The 22,295-nt window shown below is 39.6% G+C and overlaps 1 protein-coding gene across 3 annotated transcripts in view; it reads right to left on the bottom strand.

Annotated features, from left to right (window-relative positions):
* The window catches only part of Adk2 (Adenosine kinase 2), a 111,829-nt gene that overhangs the window by 55,910 nt on the left and 33,624 nt on the right, over nt 1-22,295 (bottom strand). For all 3 annotated transcript variants that reach the window (XM_067154489.2, XM_067154480.2, XM_067154496.2), the window contains exon 4: nt 14,483-14,628. In XM_067154489.2, coding sequence (XP_067010590.2) covers nt 14,483-14,628 — 146 coding nt within the window. The remainder of the gene's footprint in view (nt 1-14,482; nt 14,629-22,295) is intronic.

Genomic DNA, 22,295 nt, shown 5'->3' with positions numbered 1-22,295 from the left:
AACCTTCTCCAAATACTATTGTATCCTCTCCTCATAACCCATGTAACTGTGGTATCTCAACTTCTGTTCTGGAAAACTTGCTAACTTGAGTTAATTCTGCGTCATCTCCTAATTGTTTGAGGGAGATTTTTAAAGGAGTAAATAATTTTTCTGTTAACTCTATTGAGGAAAGCATCAGGTTTTTAAGATTTCTTGTGGAGCTGACGGAGTCAGCTAATGTTTATTCTGTGGACGATTTGGGCATTTTTCGTGCTCTATTCCCTCACTGTGAAGGGATTTTGAAAAGAGAGATTTCGGAAGCTATATCACGGAACCTATCCATCAATGCTTTCCATGAGCTAGTACTAGGGAAGTTCATTCCATCTCTTGCTCTCCAGAGCTTAATTCCCAAACACTGTTTCAGAACTCAGTTTTTACATGAAAATTTGTTGTCTTACGTGTTGGACTTGAGATTTTACTGCAAGGTATTTATGATCTCTGTTCAGGAAAGCGAGATGGTGGCTAGGATTTTAAAAGGCATATCACCCTCGTATCGGTCCTACCTCTCTTTAACCCGATGTCCCACCAATTTCCGAGAACTGGAAGAGGCATGCTCATTCGCTGAGGACGTCAAACATGGTGACTCTACCAGACCTGTCAACCTCCCTCCTCCTGTTAGACCTGAGAAACCTACTGTCTCTTCAGTTGCTAAGGATGGAAATGTTCGGAAATGTTTTAACTGTGGATCTAGAGGTCATTTGAGGAACACTTGTCCAGTTGTTAAACGTCATTCTGGTGGTTGCTATTCCTGTGGATCCAAACAACATGTGAAGAAAAACTGCCCTTTGTCAGTTCAGAGTAATAATCAATGACTAGAAGACAACGAATGTAACAGGCCTAGCGTTGAAAATCCTTGGACGTCTGAAAAATTTATTTGCCCGCATCAGTGTAACAAGATTTCTGTTCATGTTCCCTCCCAAGGTACTTGTACTCCCGTAGAAATCAATAATGAACCGGTAAACGCTTTACTTGATACCGGAAGTGTGGTGTGCCTAATTAATTCGACATGGTACTATAAAATGAAATCTCCATGTAAATTGCCGGAATTGGAATCTACGAAAGTCAAATGCGTCGCTGCTAACTCTCAGTTTTTGAAAATTTTAGGTTCAGTCAAGGTTAAGTTGAGGATTGGCAGATTTACCTGGAAGGTCAGATGTTTAGTAACGCCTAATTTGTCTTGTAACGTAATTCTTGGTTCGAATTTTCTGTCTAGCGTAGGTCTAGTGTTAGACTTACAGAGTAGGAATTTCTTTTTTAAATTTTCTCCAGACGTTAAGTTTGCTTTGGTTGATGCTCCGCTGAAGATACCCATTTCTTCGTGTGTAGGTTACCCATCTCCTGTCGAGGATAGTGATCTGAATTGCCTTGATCTGGGACATCTAGGGGAAATTGAAGCTGAACAAGTGCGAAACCTCTGTAAAGAATTTCCGGAAGTCTTAACAAGTAAATTAGGGTTGACTGATGTCCTAGAATATGACATTGAGTTGTTAGATCATCAACCGGTCAGATCTCCTCCGTATCGTCTGTCTCCACCACGTATGCTAGAATTGAAGAAGATTGTGGAACAGATGGAAAAGGATGGTGTCATCAGACCTTCTACCTCTCCATATGCCTCTCTGGTGTTCTTAGTGCCCAAGTCTTCTGGCGGTTTCCGTGCTGTAATAGACTATCGAGTTCTAAATAGTAAGATAGTACTCCAGTCGATTCCTTTGCCTGATCTCCACACTTGTTTCGGATGGTTTTCTGGGGCGAAGTTTTTCACCGTTCTGGACTTGAACCAAGCGTACTACCAGGTCCCCCTTTCTAAGAGATCCATTCCCCTAACTGCCTTTATTACCGACTGGAACCTGTATGAGTTCCTGAGACTGCCGTTCGGTCTGAGCTGTGGAGCAGCTGTGTTGTCGAGGCTGTTAAATTCCATTCTGTCGGACATCAAGTTCAAGTTTGTGTATAATTATTTGGACGATGTCGTAATTTTTTCAAACACCTTCGAAGAACATCTAGAACATATTAGGGAAGTTTTGGTACGCCTGAAGAAGGCTGGACTTACTGTCAAGCTATCTAAGGTTGCCTTCGCAAAGCCTAGCATGTCCTTCCTGGGGCATGTAGTTTCCTCAGATGGTGTCTCCATAGATCAGTCTAGAACTCAAGGTATCAGGGACTTCAAACCTCCTAGGGACGTTAAAGGTGTTGCCCGCTTTATTGGTATGGTCAATTTTTTTCGGAAATTCATTCCAAATTTTGCAGAAATTGCTGCTCCCTTGAATTGTCTTAGACGCAAAGGTGTGAAGTTCACCTGGGGTAACGCCCAACAAGTAGCCTTCGATTCTCTGAAAGCTGCCTTGACCAATGCTCCGGTGTTGGCAATTCCTGACTTTAACAAGGGATTTGTTGTGCAAACCGATGCTTCCAATAAGGCTATTGCCGGGGTACTCTTGCAGGAGTATGATGGTGAGCGTAGACCTATTGCCTATGTATCTAGAACTCTTAATAGTTTGGAAAGTAAGTACTCTGTCTATGAACTAGAATGTCTTGCAGTCTTGTTCGCTCTTGAAAAGTTTAGACCATTCATTGAGCATGTGAACTTCGAGTTGGAAACAGACAATCAGGCTCTTTCTTGGGTGCTAAATAGGCCCAAAAGAACCGGAAGGATAACCAGGTGGGCGCTCCGTATTTCTTCTTTCAAGTTCAACGTTCGTCATATTAGGGGTTCTGAGAATGTCATTGCAGATTGCTTAAGTAGAATGTTCGAAGGGAATGACGAGTCTGAACTGAATCCTAATGTGGGAGAACTTGAAGTCAATGCTGTTGGTGTCGGGGCAATCCTTTCTGACTTTCCTCTATTGTATCATGAGTTCGAAGATCATCAGAAGTCGGATCCTGAATTGAAGAAGATCATAGACGCAATTAATGATGGTACGGAAGTAAAACCCTATTCTTTGTCTAAAGGTGTCCTTTGTTGTAAGGGTCGAAAGGACCGTAACCTAAAAATCGTTGTTCCAAAGGTTCTTGTACCCATCATTTTTAAGTACTATCACTCTTCACCCATTGGTGGTCATCTAGGTACTTACAAAACCAGGCAAAAGATCCGGCAGTTTTTCATTTGGAAGAAAATGGATCATGACATTAGAACGATGATCAAATCTTGCCAATCTTGTGGCATTAGTAAGCCTAACTTGAACAACAGAATTGGATTGCTGTCATCTTCCCAAGCCTCTCGCCCCATGGAACGGTTGTTTATAGACTACGTAGGACCTTTCCCTCGCTCTTCCCTTGGAAACACCCATATCTTTGTATGTATTGATGCTTTCTCTAGATTTTGCTGGATTTTCCCTACCCGATCCACCAACTCCCGTACTTCTATTAACTGCCTAAATTCCATCTTCTCATCCTTCGGTCCTCCCAAGTTTCTGGTTTCGGACAATGCTAGTTCCTTCACGAGTAATTCTTTCAGGAAATATCTATTTGAATTGTCCATCTCCCACGTTACTACCACCCCCTATTATCCGAACCCTTCATATGCTGAAAGGTTAAATAGAAATTTAAGATCTGCTCTGATTGCATATCATCACGACAACCAATGCAAATGGGATTCTTGTTTGCATTGGCTGGCCCACGCCTTCAACTGTGCTACTCATGAATCTCACCGGAAGACACCTATGGATCTTATGTTCTGTTATACTCCATATTCTCCTATGTCTAATCTGTTGTCTATTGAAGATCTGTTGCCTGAATTCTCTAAACCTAAAGATGTCCAAAAAATTTGGGATGAGGCGAAGAAAAATTTGGCTGTGTCCTACGAAAAGGTTAAAAATAGGTATGATAAAGACAGAAAGTCATCAGATTTGAAAGTTGGTGATCAGGTCTATGTAAAGTGTTACCCCATCAGCAAGGCTGTCCATAAGTTTTCTGCTAAACTTGCCCCCAGGTATCAAGGGCCCTGTACCTTGTTGCAGTTTCTAACTCCGGTATCCGTCTTAGTCAGTGATCCAATTGCTAAACGTATTAGGCGTGTTCACCTTTCTCAAATTAAACCTGGTTAACTGGTAATTTTTCTTGTTGGAACCTTTTGTTAAGTGTAACGTGGGTGGAGAATTAACACCCTCTGTTGAAGTTGTTGTGCATACTACTGATTGGTGAGTGAATTTATTATTTGCCTTGTGTTAAGTATTTTCGGATGGTTCATTTGGTAACTTATTGATGATTTTCTGATTGGGAACTTGTGACTTGTGAATTTTTGGTAATCTTCTCTGTTTTAGTGTTCTTGTGTTATTTCCCAAATTATCATCTTTATTTTTTGAAAACTGATGCTTGTGTGGTGTACTTCCGAATTACCATTTTAGTAATTTATGGTGTTTACCTTGCTAATTGTATCCATTAAGTGGGCAATTTAACCTAAGGAATCATGTCCTGGTTGTTTCCGCATTGAATGTTGAACACCCGATTAATTTATCGCGATGTGACTTGATCATTGCTATCCTGAAGAGTAGTTGTGGTGATATGAATCGTGTGTGTTTACTGTGTGAAAGATTTCATCTGTCATCTTTTCATTGTGTGGGTGTGAGTGTGTGGGATTGGTAGTGATTCGAGTGACGTCGTATGTTGTTTATTTTGGAGTGGTTATTGGCTTTGGTGTTGTATGGTTGGTTAGTGGTGGAGATAATAGTTCGTTTGCCTAGTGCATGGACTCTGTGTCTTAATCGAGCTTCATTTCCTACATACTGATCCTTGTACTTATCTATTACTCAATGACCTTGTGTTCTCTCCTTGGTTAGCCTTGTGAACCACTTCTGGGTTTGTTCTAAGCGTGAAATATTCCCTGATCTTTTGTTTGGTAAATGTATTTACATTGCTTACTTGGATGGAAACTATATTGGAATTCTAATATCTACTTCTGGTGTAATGGAATTGGGTTGTGCACTACTTGAGTATGGTTGTTGAATCTCCTTAACTTTCTACCTTAGTGGTATGTAGAGTTTGTTTTCATTCTTGAGTTGCAGATCACTGTTGGTGTTATGTAATTTACCCATCTACTGGTTGTTAGTGTTATTTTGGTTTGCTAATGGGATCTTTTCCGAAGCATGTATCTTCTTGGACCTAATCGGTATGCCTAAGGGCATTGATTTACGATGTTTTGGTGGAGTAATTCTAATTTAATGTTTATTGAGATGGAATTATGGCTGAAGATCATGGTGTGGAAGGTGTTTATCTTTTAAACTCTAATGAGTTAACCCATGTGTCTTATCTGTGGTTGTTCCTATGGGTATCGGGTCAAGTATTTAGTAGCCATGGCGCTTTGGTATGGGAGTGTGTTTCTTTCAATTGTACCTCTGTGTCTCAGTAGATTTTGGGAGGAATTAAGAGGTGTATCTGCAACTCATAGTGAATTAACTTGTCTTGCTATTTATTTCTTCTTGGTATCGTGTACTTGGTTGCTTCATCTCACGTTTCTCTGCGTTACCTGCTAAACCGACGTAATTTTGAGTTTTTTTTTTTTTACTACATGGTTCTATTTATGTTATGTGCCACTCTATGGCGTTTTCTTTTCCCCAGTGGTTCTGTAAGGGACATCCGGTAGTGTGCGTTGTGTAAGGTATCGCTCCTTATCTTACTTCTTGGTTATCTAATCTGAGGTCTCACCTTTGCCTTTTGATTTGATTGGATGTACCATTGTAGGATGAATTAGTTGGTGATGCCATATAATAGGTTGGTTATTAGATTCCGGATTGTATTCCCTCCTGAGATTTTTTTGCTCCGTTTCTGTCCTGTTGATTCCATGTTCTTTATTATGCTCAGAGGAGTGTTTGCTGTTGATCTGTAAACTATTCTTGCTTGGTATTTCTTGGGTGATCTGTTGTCGAGGACCGACTATGCGCAGCCCTACCATCTTGATTTGAAAAAGATCTCCAACCGATCGGCTCAAAGCTACTCTTGCTTGAAAATGGTTTATCTGATAGTCATGGAATTGGCATTGATCTGAATTCTGTGCTTTCTGTGTTTTTCTTCTATTGGTTGAGTTGTATCCTTTTCTCCTTTCCCTTCCTGTTTGTGATGCCTTGAACCCGTGAGATGTTGATCCAAGTTTTGAAATGATTCTGTAGTGTTGGTTATACAACGAAGATTTTGAAATATTGACCATTTAACTCACTGATTGGTAGTGCTTGTGCTATTATGCTCAAAGTATATTAACTTTCTTTGTTTTCTATTTAATTGAATTTGTTTGAGACCTGTCCTTGGTCTATGTATTATTTTCTGGGGTAATTTTTTCTCGGTTTCCTATGTAACTCCTTTCTTTGGGGTTTATTTTGAATCTCTTTGTTTCTTCTGTTGGTAACTTGCGTGGAGTGGTTGGATGCCTCATGATGTAGCGATGGCCATGATGCTTCTTGTTTCCCTTTGGTTAAATGATTTTTATGCACTAATTTCTTGGGTTACTTGTTTACTATTTCTTCCTGGGTGTATGTAAATGTTTTTTTAAATGTGAATCGTGCCTTTCTCTATAGTAAAAGCCCCAAATTTTCATTTAGAAAAATTAATTTCTTAGTATTGTTCAAAGATTTTTGAAACCTGGTTCTCGCCGTCGGGAATTTAGTATGAAAACTCGTGCAAATATCAGAAGTGACTATAACGGTTGGTGTATTACTTCTTCAAAATAGACTGTTTCTGTGTTAACAGATCATTATCGTATGGAGTGATGTGAAGTTGTTCTACAAATCTAATTATGGACTTCGACGCACGTTGATCTGCTTCAACTGCCTATTGAGTTATCACCTTATCATGTAAGCTCAACGATCTGGTTCTAACCGGTAACCTCGCTTCTCCTAGAAACGTCAAGTAAGAAATTTTATTGCATGTATATTTGAAGTGCTCCTTTATCTCCGATCATCTTCGTTTCGTCCTACCCCATGTTAGTCTTTCGGGGGAGGAGGAACTGTCACGGAATTCGGACGTGTATTGTAGTGTGCCTGGAGACTTGCCAAGTTGCCTTTTCATCAAGGCTAAATTTGATAATTATTTCGACTCATGGAAATTGATCTTGGAGTGTCTTATGTCTTGAGATAATAGTTACGCTGTCCGCCACTGTAGCGCCGGTTTTCGGTAGGCATGCTGTGGAGTCTGTGCTGCCACCTAGGAGCAACCACGGAACTAGACTCACTTTTACTCCTTGCACGCACGATAATAGGCGACTGGTTTTGTTTTGAAAAGTGAAGACACGACGGAGCTGCTTCTGTGTTTACTGTTGGTTTTTGACCGGTTTTAAGTGAAGAAAGAAGAAAGGATGTGGGTTGTAATTGACCCTGGGTGATCACATTGCCAAGGGGCGATGTCCTTGTCGCCGTTCTATTTCCTTTAATTAATTTTTTTTCTCTACGACCTTAGTACAATCTGTAAGTAAGCATCCACTTTGTTACCAGGAAATCTAACGATGTGAGAAGGGAACCAGATAAACCCAAGTTAAATTTCGTTTGGCTTAATGAAGTACTTCAAAGGATAATATTTTACTGTCTAAATCATGTTTGTGGATAAGAAAAGTATTCAGCCGTTACCAATGAAAGACTGTGATCTAGATCCTTTTAATTGTAAATTAATTATCAATTATTTGGGGCTTTGTGTAACTGGTTGTAATGTTGTTCAACGTGTTAATTCCTTATAATCTGAAAATCCCCATCAGGGAAGTCATTATGAGTTGGAAATTGTTTCTTGTCACCATTCGGCTGCGTGTTTTTTTTCCTTTCGGGGTGGGTAGCCATTTTGTGGTCCTTCGTCACGTGACCCCGTTGCCATGACAGCAGTGTTTACATGAGTGTGGGCGTTGCCCCTGTTATTTTGACATTTGCCGTCTCTGCTCTTTGTTACGTGCAGACAGCTGACGGGCGTTTTACGGAGAGATTGTTGAATTCGGCTCTTGGGATGAGACGTGATTCTGTAATGCGTCTATTATTTCTCCGTATGCTTGGCTGTCGTGATTTACTAAAATTTTAATGCGGATAATTTTGGTCCTTGACGACTTGTTTTAACTGTGGATCACTTAAATATTTTATCTGTTTACTCCTTCCTTATGTTTTTGGTGGAATTTATTTATTGTGGATTTCACATGTTACTGCTCGGGTTCTGCAGTTGAAGTGGTTATTAAGGAACATTTTTCACTCTGAAAAATTTTGTTGTGTGAAAACCTGGTTTGGAAAAAGTGATCAATTAAGTACCCCTTTCTTGGGTTCATTTCTTTGGGTTGTTTCCTATTCCCAGTTTACCCTCTCTGAAGATTTCTTGAAAGTACTGGTTTGTGAGCTCAGATTATTTTCATTTTAATTGGTTTCCATGTTTTTAAAGAACCAGAAGGTCGTATAATTAATTTAATTCCTTTCAATTTTACTCCATGGAATTTGAAATTAATCTTTAATTACGATTTATTAATTTAATTTCCCTTTATTTTCCTCTCTTAATTTGAGGTTAAGCTTTAATTACCATCTTTTAATTTTATCCCTTTTATTTGCCTGACTGAAATTGAAATTTAATTACTATTATTTAACCTTCTCTCAATAAAGTTGTTGTAATCCGAAAATGAATTATGATTTTAGTCAGTAAGCATTATTTCTCTTTCTATCCACTTGACCTCTGTTTAGCCTAGCTGTTTCCACGCTTGCTACGATCTTCCTTTGGGAAAATTAGTCCTGATTTATTTAATTTGTTTCCCTGGATCGTGCAACTACTGTTGTGAAATACCTAGCTTGTAAGTTCGCGACATCGTGTAATGAGTGAACCTGGAACCAGCCCTCATATCGAGGTAAAAATGCCTGACCTGGCCAGGAATCAAACTTGGGCCCTCTGGGTGAGAGGCAGGCAAGTTAGACTGCAGGGCTGGCTTCAAACATTAATTACCGGTACGCGACTTAAACATCTCGAAACTTTACGTTCAGTTTTACCGGGAAAACTTTGTCAGTTTCCTCTGAAAACTTCTTTCAGTTCAGCAACTTTGATCAGCCAAACTCTTCGAAAAATCCAAGCCTAACAACAATCGATCACAAGTAGTTTCTAATTCTCTAATCTAATAAAGTGAAGTACATTAGATACAAAAGCGCCCAACATGATGGCGAAATCTCTTTTTTAATCATCCATTGTAATTTGGTCACCGGTATACTGTTTGTAGTCAGTTCATGGAATTCTTGTACCGCATAAATTAGGCTTACATCGACTTTTAAATGTTACGTTGAACTCGAGAATATGGTTTCAAATATAAGTATCGATCCTCAAGTTCTCGAATGCATTATATTCAATCAATTCTGCTCGTCACTAATCACAATCGAATTAGAAAAGATAAAAAATATCATTAACACTTAACACATTAACAAATTACGGTTATTTGCGCCCTTGACTCAGTGGGCAAAAAAAGAAGACTGCAGTATTCATAACATATTAACACAAAACGTGAAGTTCCCAATCTTATATTAGGACCAAAACAGTAATAGGCAATCCCAAAAGCTCCCATGACCTTATGTACAGTATGTTAGGTGAAACATCTGTTCTGGTCTCGATAACATAATCGTACCGGTACGGTATACGATAATATTAAAAATAGTAATTTGTGTTAATTATAAAAAGGAGCCTGAAAGCCCAGTGACTATACAGTGCCCTGATGGAAGTGCTGAAAATCAAATCTGTTTGGCGATACACTCGAAGAATGTGAAAAAATAAACATGTACCGGTAACCCTGGACATAATGCACACGTTTTGCAAGTACAAATATTTGACGAAACTCGTTCCGTCTTCAAGTAGAGCTGCCGAAATGCGCTCTGTCTCCTTCCAATTGTTGTGGACACACTCTGCTTTATGATTTCCGGAGGATTCTCTAAATAATATCACCCGAATGCGATGCTAACATGGTTCCTCCCTTATGCAAGTTCACCGCCAATCACTTTTCCAGTACGGTAGGTGCCTACAGTACTTTCTCAAATTACCGCAATGACGGGACGTTATCACCAAGATCCGTACGTATGCCGTAGCCGTCCTTTCATGAGATACTTTTCTTGAAAAACGTGTGATCGAGGATTTAGCGTTGATCGGACTGAAATTTCTGAACGGTTGATCCGGGAAATCGTTTCTTCGAGGAATGTATAATGCAAGATTTTTACAACGTGATTTAATTAGAATGCTCGCGGGACCACGTAATTTGAACGAATAATACAGGAAAATGTAGTTTCTGGGAAGGTATAATCAAGGTTCTACTGTACTTAATTCTCTCCTTTCTTTACGATACTTCTACAGTTCAACACTAACATTTTTATGTCATCCCTACTAGACTTCCACATCCCTGTACCGTTATCACCGCTCCCTAGACCACCCCGTTTCCCTGAATGTACCTCCCTATAACCCTTTTAAACAAATTACCTAACTTATACGTACCATTGTGGTTTAAGTGAAGGCCATCTGAGTGCAGATCCCTGTCTCCTACACATCCATTAGGATCTAGAAATTTCACTCCCAATTTCCCACAAACCCACTCCATAGTCTCATTTAAATCCCCAGTCACCTTCCAGTCAGTAGCCCTCGAACACTTTATTCCACTGATAACAATCTCCGCTTCCGTAAATTTCACCCATGCTGCGTTTACCAGATCTTTGCACCGCAGGGGCAATAGTGGAAAGAGGAAAGACACTGGACATGTTGGGCTGCTGTGCAGGACTCTGCCCCAAAGATACCAGCAGATTGCATCAATATAATTTCAAATGTCAATATCGTTGCACAAAAGATTTATTTGTTATCACTAGGGCCCGGATTTATATGCACTAAAAACTCCGAAAATATGCATGCTCATATGCACTAAAAATGTTGTAAATATGCACTAAAATATGCACTAAAAATAAAACAAAATACACTTACCAGACGCATCATTTCATTTTAACTCAGTGTTAAATTGCCAAACATGTTGAACTCCTTGTAAAATGATGCACGTCAGTAGGTTTCAACAGTTTTTCAATGTTTTCAGGAGTCAATAACTTTCTGTTGTCGGGCAGAATTAATTTATACGCCAACGGATGTAAGTGGGTAATACTTGAACACTGGCAATGACTGCTCGGAACATTCTTCTGGCAAAATCTTAAGGCATTTTTCAACTTAATCTGGTGAAACATGGCAGTACACGATGAGCAGATGAATGCACTTGTTTAAGCAAACCTCGGGAGGCTACTGTAAGCAGAAGGGAATAGCTATTGTGAAAAGCGTCATTATCCGTCTACCTGCTTGTATTGTGACACTAAAAGCTTTTTCTTTGATCAGGGAAGGCTTCTTACGTTGCCAAGAGATGTATAACATACAGAGTTCATTAGATTTTTCATTTCGTTCAGAAATCTTAGGTAATCGATCACACACAAGAGAAAAATATGTCTGTATATGCACTAACGCTCAAAATATGCACTAATGTTCAAAATATGCATTTGCATATGCGCATATGCATTTTTAAAATATCCGGGCCCTAGTTATCACTTATATTTAAAACTTATGAATCACATTTTTTTCTTGTACTAGCTGATGTACCCGTGCTTCGCTACATGATTCTCAGAAAGACTGTCTTTGTGGTTTTCCTAGCTGAAGTCAACTTAGGCCATTACAAAAAAACTCAGTAGGAATGTAGTAATTAAAAGCAATGTTATCATATGAAATACTTGATCAAATGAAAAAATGCACATTTTCTCACTTTAACGAACAGTACTACGGTGCCAATCTAACAGCACAAAGTTCCAGTGCTGAAATGACCAGGCCGCAGACAGCCGTGAACACTACTCCGCCATTATTCTGTTAAATATGCACACTCCTCATTCTAATCAGTGCCTCGGAGTAGGGATTGAATAATTCGCATGCTATGATGAACCAGTTTGTTACGTACCAGTAGTATTTATGAACCAAGGAATGGCATGCTAAAGAAGAAAGTTAATTAACTCCCCAGCTACTTCCCGCTAATATTCAGACAGGCTGTTATACTCGGTCAACAGGACGAGTTGGCCGGGCTATCACAGGTGCGCAGCTGTGAGCTTGCATCCGGGAGGTAGTGGGTTCGAACCCCACTGTCAACAGCCCTGAAGATGGTTTTCTGTGGTCTCCTTTTCACAGCAGGCAAATGCTGGAGCTGTACTGTAATTAAGGGCAGGGCCACTTCCTTCCCACTCCTAGCCCTTTCCAATCCCATCGCTGCCATAAGACCTATCTGTATCGGTGCGACGTAAAGCAAATTAAGAAAAAAATACTCTTTATACAGCAGTAATCGTATCTATTGGGGATGAGTGGCAACAAAGACACAAAGCACATTACAACAAACAAGGGTCAATGTAACGTTATTGTTGATCAATGTTATGAGCTTTCTGTATTGTAGGCCTTCACATTTAGTTTTCTTTCGATTATGATATTAGGAAGTCTTACAAAATTATTTATAGCGTTGACTGTAGTTCCTTATTCCCCGACTTTACATACCAGTTTTCTTCTTCTTTCTTCAATTTTGGCCATCTAAGGACCACGGAAAGTAACCCAGTGCATTCATCTTAATTCTTCTTTTCTTGACTTACAATAGTTCTTCAGCCTTTCACTTTGCCGTTTCCTCCTCTCTTGTGTCAGGTATTATTACCTTTCCTCTTTTCCTTCTCCTGGAAACCAGTGTAATTTTGTATCAATCTTCTGAAAGTTGTTCTGTCTTGTATTATAGACCGATATTCATTAAATTCTGTTTACCCATTTTCTCGTGACTTGGCGCTGGTATGGACTTACGCAACAAAAATCCAAATTCATGAATATCTCTGTTATCACAGCCGGTACGTTGAAAGTGTATAAGACATAAGTGATCGGAAATTTAATGCTATATAACTTTAGTTATGTAGTACTTGTTGATAGGACCACTAATAACACAAATATTTGAGACTTAAATTTTAGGCCTTCCTCTAAACTACCATTTCACTCAGCATTAATAAAATTATTTATAGCCTAGATTGTAGCAACTTATTCCCCGACTTTTCATACCGATTTTAATTAAGTTATAACCTCTAATAACATAAATATTTCAGAATTAAATTTTAGACCTTCCCCTAAACTACCATTTCTCTCAGCGTGAATACAATTATTTATACCCTAGATTGTAGCAATTTACTCCCTAACAACATTGTGGATAGTTTCTGGATATGAGCAAAAGCAGGGTGCATAAAAATATAACCCTATGATATGATACTATACTAAACGAACATATTGTTCTCATTTTAATAGGGCAGTTTATTTGTTCAAACATAATAGAAACAGTATAATATTCTATGTAACTAGGATGTGGTGTAGTTAAAATTCCCATGATTTTTGAACATACTTAAATTTTCCCCGTTTCCCCACTCATGTCTATTTTTCCCTTGCCCGTGGGAAATTTGCCTCAATCTTGCAACACTGCCCCTGCAATTCTTGTTATGATCCCTTTCATTCACCAAATAAGAAAGAATTCACAGATGACAATTTGTCCAGTGTCTTTCCTCTTTCCATTACTGACCCTGCAGTGCAAGGATCTGAACAAGGAATTAACTAATAATTAAACTCTGTTCCATTGTTTGTCTAGATATTGTATCTCTACATTGAAAAAAAAAAAAAAAAAAAAAAAAAAAAAAAAAAAAAAAAAAAAAAAAAAAAACCAGTAAATGGATTTTGCTATAAATATTTACCTGGACCAAGCTCGATAGCTGCAGTCGCTTAAGTGCGGCCAGTATCCAGTATTTGGGAGATAGTAGGTTCGAACCCCACTGTCGGCAGCCCTGAAAATGGTTTTCCGTGGTTTCCCATTTTCACACCAGGCAAATGTTGGGGCTGTACCTTAATTAAGGCCACGGCCGCTTCCTTCCCACTCCTAGCCCTTTCCTGTCCCATCGTCGCCGTAAGACCTATCTGTATCGGTGCGACGTAAAACAACTAGCAAAAAAATTACCAAAGAAATATTAGGTTTTTTGTCCTAAAGATTCATTTACCAGGGCATTACAGCAAAGAAACGCAAGTTGTTGGCAATATTAGCATGAAGTCATTGCACTCTATTCTAAATAAATTAAAATGTATTTTTTTCAGTGCTAGTTGCTTTACGTCGCACCGACACAGATAGGTCTTATGGTGACGATGGGACAGGGAGGGGCTAGGAGTGGGGAGGAAGCGGCCGTGGCCTTAATTGAGGTACAGCCCCAGCATTTGCCTGGTGTGAAAATGGGAAACCACGGAAAACCATCTTCAGGGCTGCCTACAGTGGGGTTCGAACCCACTATCTCCCGAATACTGGATAATGGGCGCACTTAAGCGACTGCAGCTATCGAGCTCGGTGAAATGTATTTTTAATTCATAAGGAAACTTACCATAATTTGCCACTTAAAAGGGTTAAAATTATGAACAAAAACTTATCTGACTTATTTCTGCCATGCATAAACATTACATAAATATTACATACCGATACATAAAAGTATTCTGCTTTCTCAATGAGGCTCTTATTTTCAGGCTTGCGAATGTGATCAATGGTAAAGCAATTAGCAGCTGCAAGGTTGGCACATAGAGAGCGCTGTGTTCCTTTTTTTGTAATTAACACAGCACAAGTTCCTTTGCATAAAGAAGATAGAACATTTCAGAAATATTAACACAAGATTGGAAGGAATGACATTAAAAAACAAACAAAAACATGAAGCAAAAAAATATCCATCTTGTTCTAGTGATAGTGAGGCATTTCATTGCCATACATTTTAAGAGCAAATTTGAAAAGTAAAGAGTATTTAAAACATATAAATACAGTAATAGAAAGGAACAAAGAAGAAGAGCAAAGAGGGAGTAACACAAAGAGGAGACATGGAGAACCATGAAAATACAAATACAGGGACAATCTACCACTTCATACACTATCTTCTTCAAATAGATCTTTGCATCAATTCCGAGTTTTTCTCGGTCCCTGACAAGCTCATTTCTGCTTCCCAACTTCAACACTCATCGAGGGACAACCTTGACAGATCTCCCATAAAGGACGATTTAAGATCTACATTATATATCAGGGAAACAGGTCACTCCACTGAAAAATTGAAAGACATCTACTTGGAGTAAAGCTTGTTTACACGCACTGTAGGCAAGTTGCTAGCAGCTCTACTGCTGTGCACTGTAGCATGAGGCTCTTTTATTACTAGTGGCTTAGTTACTTTCTACCAAATGTTGCGAACACAACATAAGAGATCAGACTTCATTTGGGTGTGCAAATATGCAGGGTGAATCACCTAAAAATATGACCATAAAAATTTCCGGAACAAGATGTGAAACTGATGCTCTGTTTTCACAGAATGGAAGTACATACAACGGATCATAAATGTAGCCCATACAGAGATTCCATCAATGCTCGGAAGGTGGTTTCCAAGTAGTACCCAGAAAATGCAGAGAGCCTCGCAGAGACATTCAACAAACTTTTAAATTACAATGACCCACTAGAAACATCAACAAATTAGGACTCGCAATTAAAGAATTAAACAATTACAAGGCATGTGGTGAAGGCCGAGTCTCTGCAGAAATCTTGAAAAATTGCCCGAAAACCTGCACTAATACATCTCCATCGACATCTTGTAGAAATGTAGTGTACCATTCTGTTAATATTAATAATGGATATTTAACGCTGATAAAATTAAGCGCAGCAGGACGCTAACTGCAAAGGCGTGATGCTATACCAAGCGCGGGAACTGAAGGGGATTCCCGAGGCAAGGCGTGGTCATGTGTGATGAAGAAAGAATATGTGAGGAAGAAAGAAAGAGAGATGGGATTTTGTCTGGGGGAGAGACCTGCCATCTTAACAGAGATTTTCAGCGGGAACAGACAGGCTCACCACATTACGGAAATTGAGTCGTAATTCCTATATTTGAAGGTTTCCCAGGAAAGTTTTTTTTTTTTGCTAGTTGCTTTACGTCGCACCGACTCAGATAGGTCTTATGGCGACGATGGGACAGGGAAGGGCTAGGAAGTGGAAGGAAGCGGTCGTGGCCTTAATTAAGGTACAGCCCCAGCATTTGCCTGGTGTGAAAATGGGAAACCACAGAAAACCATCTTCAGGGCTGCCGACAGTGGGGTTCGAACCCACTATCTCCCGAATACTGGATACTGGCCGCACTTAAGCGACTGCAGCTATCGAGCTCGGTTCCCAGGAAAGTAGAAGGATGGAAATCAGTGCCAGAATTTTACAAAGCCATAGGTACAACAAAGTCTATTAATATATAAAATAATCGAATAAATAACTACGTGGGAGGCCGACTACCGTGAGAAAATGTTTCGAGGCCACATGCCAATCTCAAGTTGTTTCCCGGGACTTCCCAGCGCGTCGCGTGGGTTCCTGGATTCTATAAGAGCAGAGAAAGGTGGAAGGAGGTATTCAGTCCATAAGATCGCTGTCCGTGCGCGTCACGTCTCTGCTGATATTCGCCCCAGAAACCTTGGTCTAAGACAAAGATTGTAATTAATAAGTGTTGTGGCGATAATTTGATTCAGTAGCTTCGAGATTTGTACAATCCCCGGTAGCAATTTAAGTAAATGACAATATGTAGACGTGTGCAGTGAGACCGCGAGTGTTTAAGTATTTGACGCAAAGAGTGCTACCTGTGTAGACTTTCATTATGAGGCGATGAGAGAGGAGTGGCGACGGGCGAGAGAATACCAATAACAATAAGCTAGGATAGTTGGTATTATTCCGGTCAGATGTAGAAGACTAGATTAGTGGAGCAGGAATAGTAAAGTCAGTTTCGAGATTCCAGATATCCAGGACTGATTCCCATGTCAAAGGGAATAAATAGATCGGGAGGTGGTGTGCTGTGAATAAACTGAGTATTTCATTTTAGTGAAGAGCGGTGAGGTGTGCAGGAGACTGGTGTTACGAACTGCCGTCCACGACCCCAAGAAGACGACCAACGGGCCACCCAGGCGGAAGAAGACATCATGAACGTGGTATACTGGAAGACTGGACCTAAGGGATCGATCTGGGACAACGCGGCCGCCATGACTGCTTAAGCATTCGCAGTCAACCCGGACGGTGAGGAAGAGGTCGCCAAGATGATAGATAAGTGAACTATAATTAATATATATGTGTAGGGTCGGGGGGTTGTTATGCAGAAATACGGTAATTAACTTGTAAATATAGTAGGGAATTTGATTACGGCCCATTAGGCCATTTATTGAGGTATTTTCTTTATATATTTTAGGGTAAGGCATATACATTTTTATTTTATTTTTATAGAAAGCAAGGATTAAGGTAGCTTAGGTGATAGTGTTGCTGTACACATAGTCGTAGGGAAGCTTAATTACGAGCTTAGACCAATATTTCTTAGTGCCTGGCATCAGACGATATCTGCTTGTAATGATGGGTTATTAATGATAGTGTACCATGTCTTCATACTGGGAAGGGAATCTGTCAGCATAATGTAGAGCACGCATGCGGCCTGGATTTAATTGTTTACTTCGTGTTTGTATTGAGTTTGATTAACTGTGAGTGTAATGAAACTACTCCGTAGGCTATGTCACGAATATTTGTGACCCCTCATATTCTGCCAAGTAAGGGACTGAACCCTAGACTTGAGGGTAGCTGGAACTCGTCGCATGGGTTGACGGCGAGGTTGATGTGAATAACGGTATGTTATACTTCATATGTTATAATTGAGACCCAGGGTGGTCTGTCACGGGTGTTGGACAGTTAGAAAAATGTAGATGATTCCTCGCTCATTTATATGGCTATTTTCGTCATGTGTAGAAGAGGGTAGGAGCACGGGCGAAGGTCTTTGCAGGCTTGGAAACTAGGCTATGTTTTTATCTTCTTTTTGTTGTGAGGGGGCTTCACGGTCGAGTCTTGGAGGTCATTCCCCCAGCCTGCACGGCAGGGAGGCTCGACGCCATTTTTAAAAGGACTGCTGGTGTGAGGAATTCTCTCGTTTAGGCGAGACAAGCTGCCACGGCGGTTTCATTCATTCATTCTTTCTTTCTTTATTTACTTTTGTTAATTGAGATAGGTAGGAACTGGGCACTAAGGAAACTAGCTTAATCAGTACATTTTGTAAATATAACGTTTGTTTAAGGGACCTTGGTTCACATCCATAAATATTATTTCATGCGAGACGGAATAGATATGCCCGTAGTTGTAGGTTCAAACTTACTATTTTGTTGTGTGTATTTCCCAAAATTATGTATGGGGACTTTTTTTATGGCTTTATTTCAGTAGGACAATTTCTCACCCTGGCATCATATACTCTATCTGTAGGTACAGCGATGCTGTTCCGTGTAAGGACACATCTGTTTCTTTGGTTCACTTATCGTCTCCCGCACGACATCAGCCAGCTATTGTGTATTTTTTTTTATGTTTATCTTTGGATTTATGATGTGAGCCTTTGGGGCATCCATTTTAGCGCTATTAGTGCAATCAATTGTAAAATAAAAGAAAAGTAAATATTGGTTTAAGAATACACAACTTAGGCTCAAAATGTTAGTAAACGCGTTTGTGTTCCTCATTTCGTAAGCATACGTATAGAACAATTTTTTTTATCTCCCTACTCTCGTTCACAAGAACTCAGTAAACGACTTTTCCTGCCGACTGCAGTTGAGCTGGCGCATTCATCAAATAACAGGTAAGAAGGTAAGATCGATTAGGCAGTGTTGTTTATGCCCTATAGGGTACAGTAGATCACGGAGAAAATTCTGGAGTACTGGACCTCAGGAATAATCCATCCATCATTTTAAAAAAAGGAGATAAAACCAACTCAGATAATTACAGAGGAACAATCCTTCTGTACTGCACATACAAAATTTTCTCTCACATAATTTATAACAGGATCAAAAACACCCTGGAACAGCAACTTAGAAAATACCAAAGAGCATTTGCCAAATTCTTGGCCTGAAAACTAATAATGGAATATTACAAGTGCAGTAATAAACAGCTCTTTATCTCATTCACAGATTTCAAAAAAAACATGATAGTATCCTTAGACCCACACATTTAAAATTCCTCAGATCATATGGTCTCCATCTGAAATTAATAAAAACCATCAAACTAACTTTAACTGACACAAATTCCAAGGTAAAGTTCAGGGGAGAAGTGTTGAAAGCTTTTACAATATAGAGTAGAAGTCCGTTATAGCAAAAATTCATAACAGCGAAAAATTTACTCGCTATAACGGATTGTCGTTATATCCGATTTTTTAAATAACAGTCGGAAACTCCTTCATGCAATCTAAAATCGGTATGAAACGGCAATCAGTTTGTTCAAAACTTGCGTTTCCACAGATGATATCCATACTACGGCTTACTTGTTTGTTATTTTTCGTAATCCGATAGTACGTGAAAGTGTATGTTTAATTTCATTCTGAAAAAAATATAGTTCCGTATTTCTCCGAATCCAAGATGAACCCCACTTTTTCCTTCAAGAAATTTTAATCAGGCTCAAAAAGCAGTTTGTAAAATCATACAGGCCTACACATTTTTAGATTTTTTTTAGACGCCGAACATTGACTTTCGTCACGCCGTATTTTTTTTTGCGGCTGCACAATTATTCTTTATTTCCGCGGGTTTAAGGACCATTAACTTAACATTGGCATCATAATACCGAAGAGAACTCGTTGAAAATTTTCCGGCAATACCTATTCCATGCGTCTCTACAATACATCGATCCATCAGGAAATTATTCTTGCTGTCTATAAAACTATTACTTTTACGCAGCGTCAGATATAACCGGCTACCGCTACACGCACGTCTCGCTTGTCGGGTGCGGCCAAATTCAACGGCTGGCGATGTATACGCCTAATCGCGAACGTTGAAAGTCAACGAACGAGTTTATTGCGCCACGGTATGGCCAACCGTCCTTGCGTTTTTCGTTCACACAATTTCATCATCGACTTCTTTAAAGCGTCCTTGTTGCGGACCACTGAATGCATTTTTTGTACAGTACGCATTTTTTTTAGCTCTTTGTCTTCACGCTAACGCCAAATATTGGCTTTAGTTAGGCCTATGCCGTATTTTCTTTCGGCTGCACAATTATTCTACATTTCCGAGTGTTTAATAAACATTAACTTAAAATTGGCATCATAATATCGACTAGAACCCGTTTAAAATTTGCCGGTAATACCTTTTCCACATATCTTTACAATACGACTATCCGTCACGAAAATATTCCTGCTGTCTATAAACCTTGATTTTACTAAGCGTCAAGTACAATAGACACGTTATGATTCTGCCACTGAGTAGCCATGACTTTTCTAAGAATTCGAAGGGCTGCATGTTTTGATGCCATTCTGCAGATTTGAGAAACACACAGGCACTGTACAGTACACTGTACAACCCGTAGCGACGTGTAGTAAAGAGGCGGTCGTTTATTGTCAATGAGTTCTGTGCGCGTGTGAAAAGAAGCAGCGTGGTTACCGCGGTAGTTGCCAGTGGTAGCCTATCCATTAACTTACTGTTAGGCCGCGAATGCAACAACCCTTGAGTTTTCGCATGAGATTCTGAGGGAAAAAAGTCTTGGATTCGGAGAAATACGGTATCACAGAGATTTCTGTGGCAAACACCTCAACTTTCTTCTTCAAACAGCGTCACCTAACCTAACAGTATATGTAGCCTATCATGAAAACATATCTGAAACGCATGTAGAGAGATAACCTCCTCGCGAAAAATTTACATATAAATAGCCGTAACTAGACGCGAGAAGATAAGAAATATCCTCTGAAATCAGTGATGTACTCTGCCATATCTTGAGGTGTATGACATTCTTACGTAATTTCCGGATATAACACTAAAATTAAGATATTGTTTATTCAGTCTTTATTTTTACGAGTTAACAACTGCAATCGGCCACGTTATTTACGCATTTATTACGAAAACGTGTTATACTCTTTCATTTCGAATTTTCTTTAGAAAACAGCAGTCGATGGGTATTACTAATCAACTCCAACATCCCCTTTGAATGTCAACGAGAGAGCTCGCAAATGCACAAAGTGAGAAAACTATACTGTACCCTGTCATATGCTTTCTCTAGATCTACGAAACGTAAACACAACAGTCTATTCCTCGCGTAACATTTTCCAATTACCTGGCGCATACTGAAAATCTGATAATGACAGGCCCTTTGTGGTCTGAAACAACACTTGTTTTCATCCAACTACCTCTCCACCATTGATCGCACCCTCCCTTCCAATCTGCCAATGAATACTTTGCCGGTATACTAATCAATGAGATACCTCGATAATTGTTGCAATCCTTCCTGTTGCCTTGCTTATAGATAGGTGCAATTACTGCTTTTGTCCAATCTGAAGGTTCCTTACCAACACTCCATGCTAATCTTACTAATCTATGAAGCCATTTTATCCCTGCCTTCCCACTATACTTCACCATTTCAGGTCTAATTTAATCTAATCCTGTTGCTTTATGACAATGGAGTTTCCACTTCCTCAAGTGCAATTTCACCAACATCATTTTCCACCTCCCCATGAGCTTTGTTGTTTGCGACACCACCAGGAAGATTTTCTTTTACGCTGAGATGATTTTCAAAATATTCCCTCCACATGTCCACTGATTCCCTGGGATCTATTATCATTTCACCTGAATTACCCTAAACACTGTTCATTTCCTTTTTCCCTCCCTTGCTAAGATCTTATTACTGTCCAGAAGGGTTTTCCCTGCTGCTTGACCCAGCCTTTCCAGGTTATTACCAAAATCTTCCCAAGACATTTTTTTGGATTCAACAACTATTTGTTTCGCTCTGTTTCTTTCATCTACATACATCACCCTGTCTGCATCGGCCCTTGTTTGGAGCCATTTCTGATAAGCCTTCTTTTTACATTTACAAGCTGCTCTCACTACATCATTCCACCAAGATGTTTGCTTTTTCCCCATCTTTACCACAGTTGTTCCTAAGCATTCCCTTGCTGTTTCTACTATAGCATCCCTGTCTGTCACCCATTCTCTTTCTACATCCTGAACCTGCTTACTGTCCACTGTTCGATACTTCTCACTAATCATATCAATGCACTTCTGTCTAATTTCCTCCTCCTGGAGATTTTCAACCGTTGTTCATTTACAGACAGATTTCACTTTCTACCCTAGGCCTAGAGATACTTAGTTCATTACAGATCAGATATCTGAGATCTGTATATAAAAAAATCCCCCCAAAATCCCATGCGTTACTAACAGACTTCCTGAATTCAAAGTCGGTTAAGATATAGTCTATTATGGATCTGGTACCTCTAGCCTCCCATATGTAGTGGTGAATAGCC

Source organism: Anabrus simplex, chromosome 1, assembly GCF_040414725.1.
Source record: "Anabrus simplex isolate iqAnaSimp1 chromosome 1, ASM4041472v1, whole genome shotgun sequence".
Classification (NCBI taxonomy): domain Eukaryota; kingdom Metazoa; phylum Arthropoda; class Insecta; order Orthoptera; family Tettigoniidae; genus Anabrus; species Anabrus simplex.
Note: the sequence above shows the minus strand (reverse complement) of the source record. Positions and strands in the feature narration are given on the sequence as shown.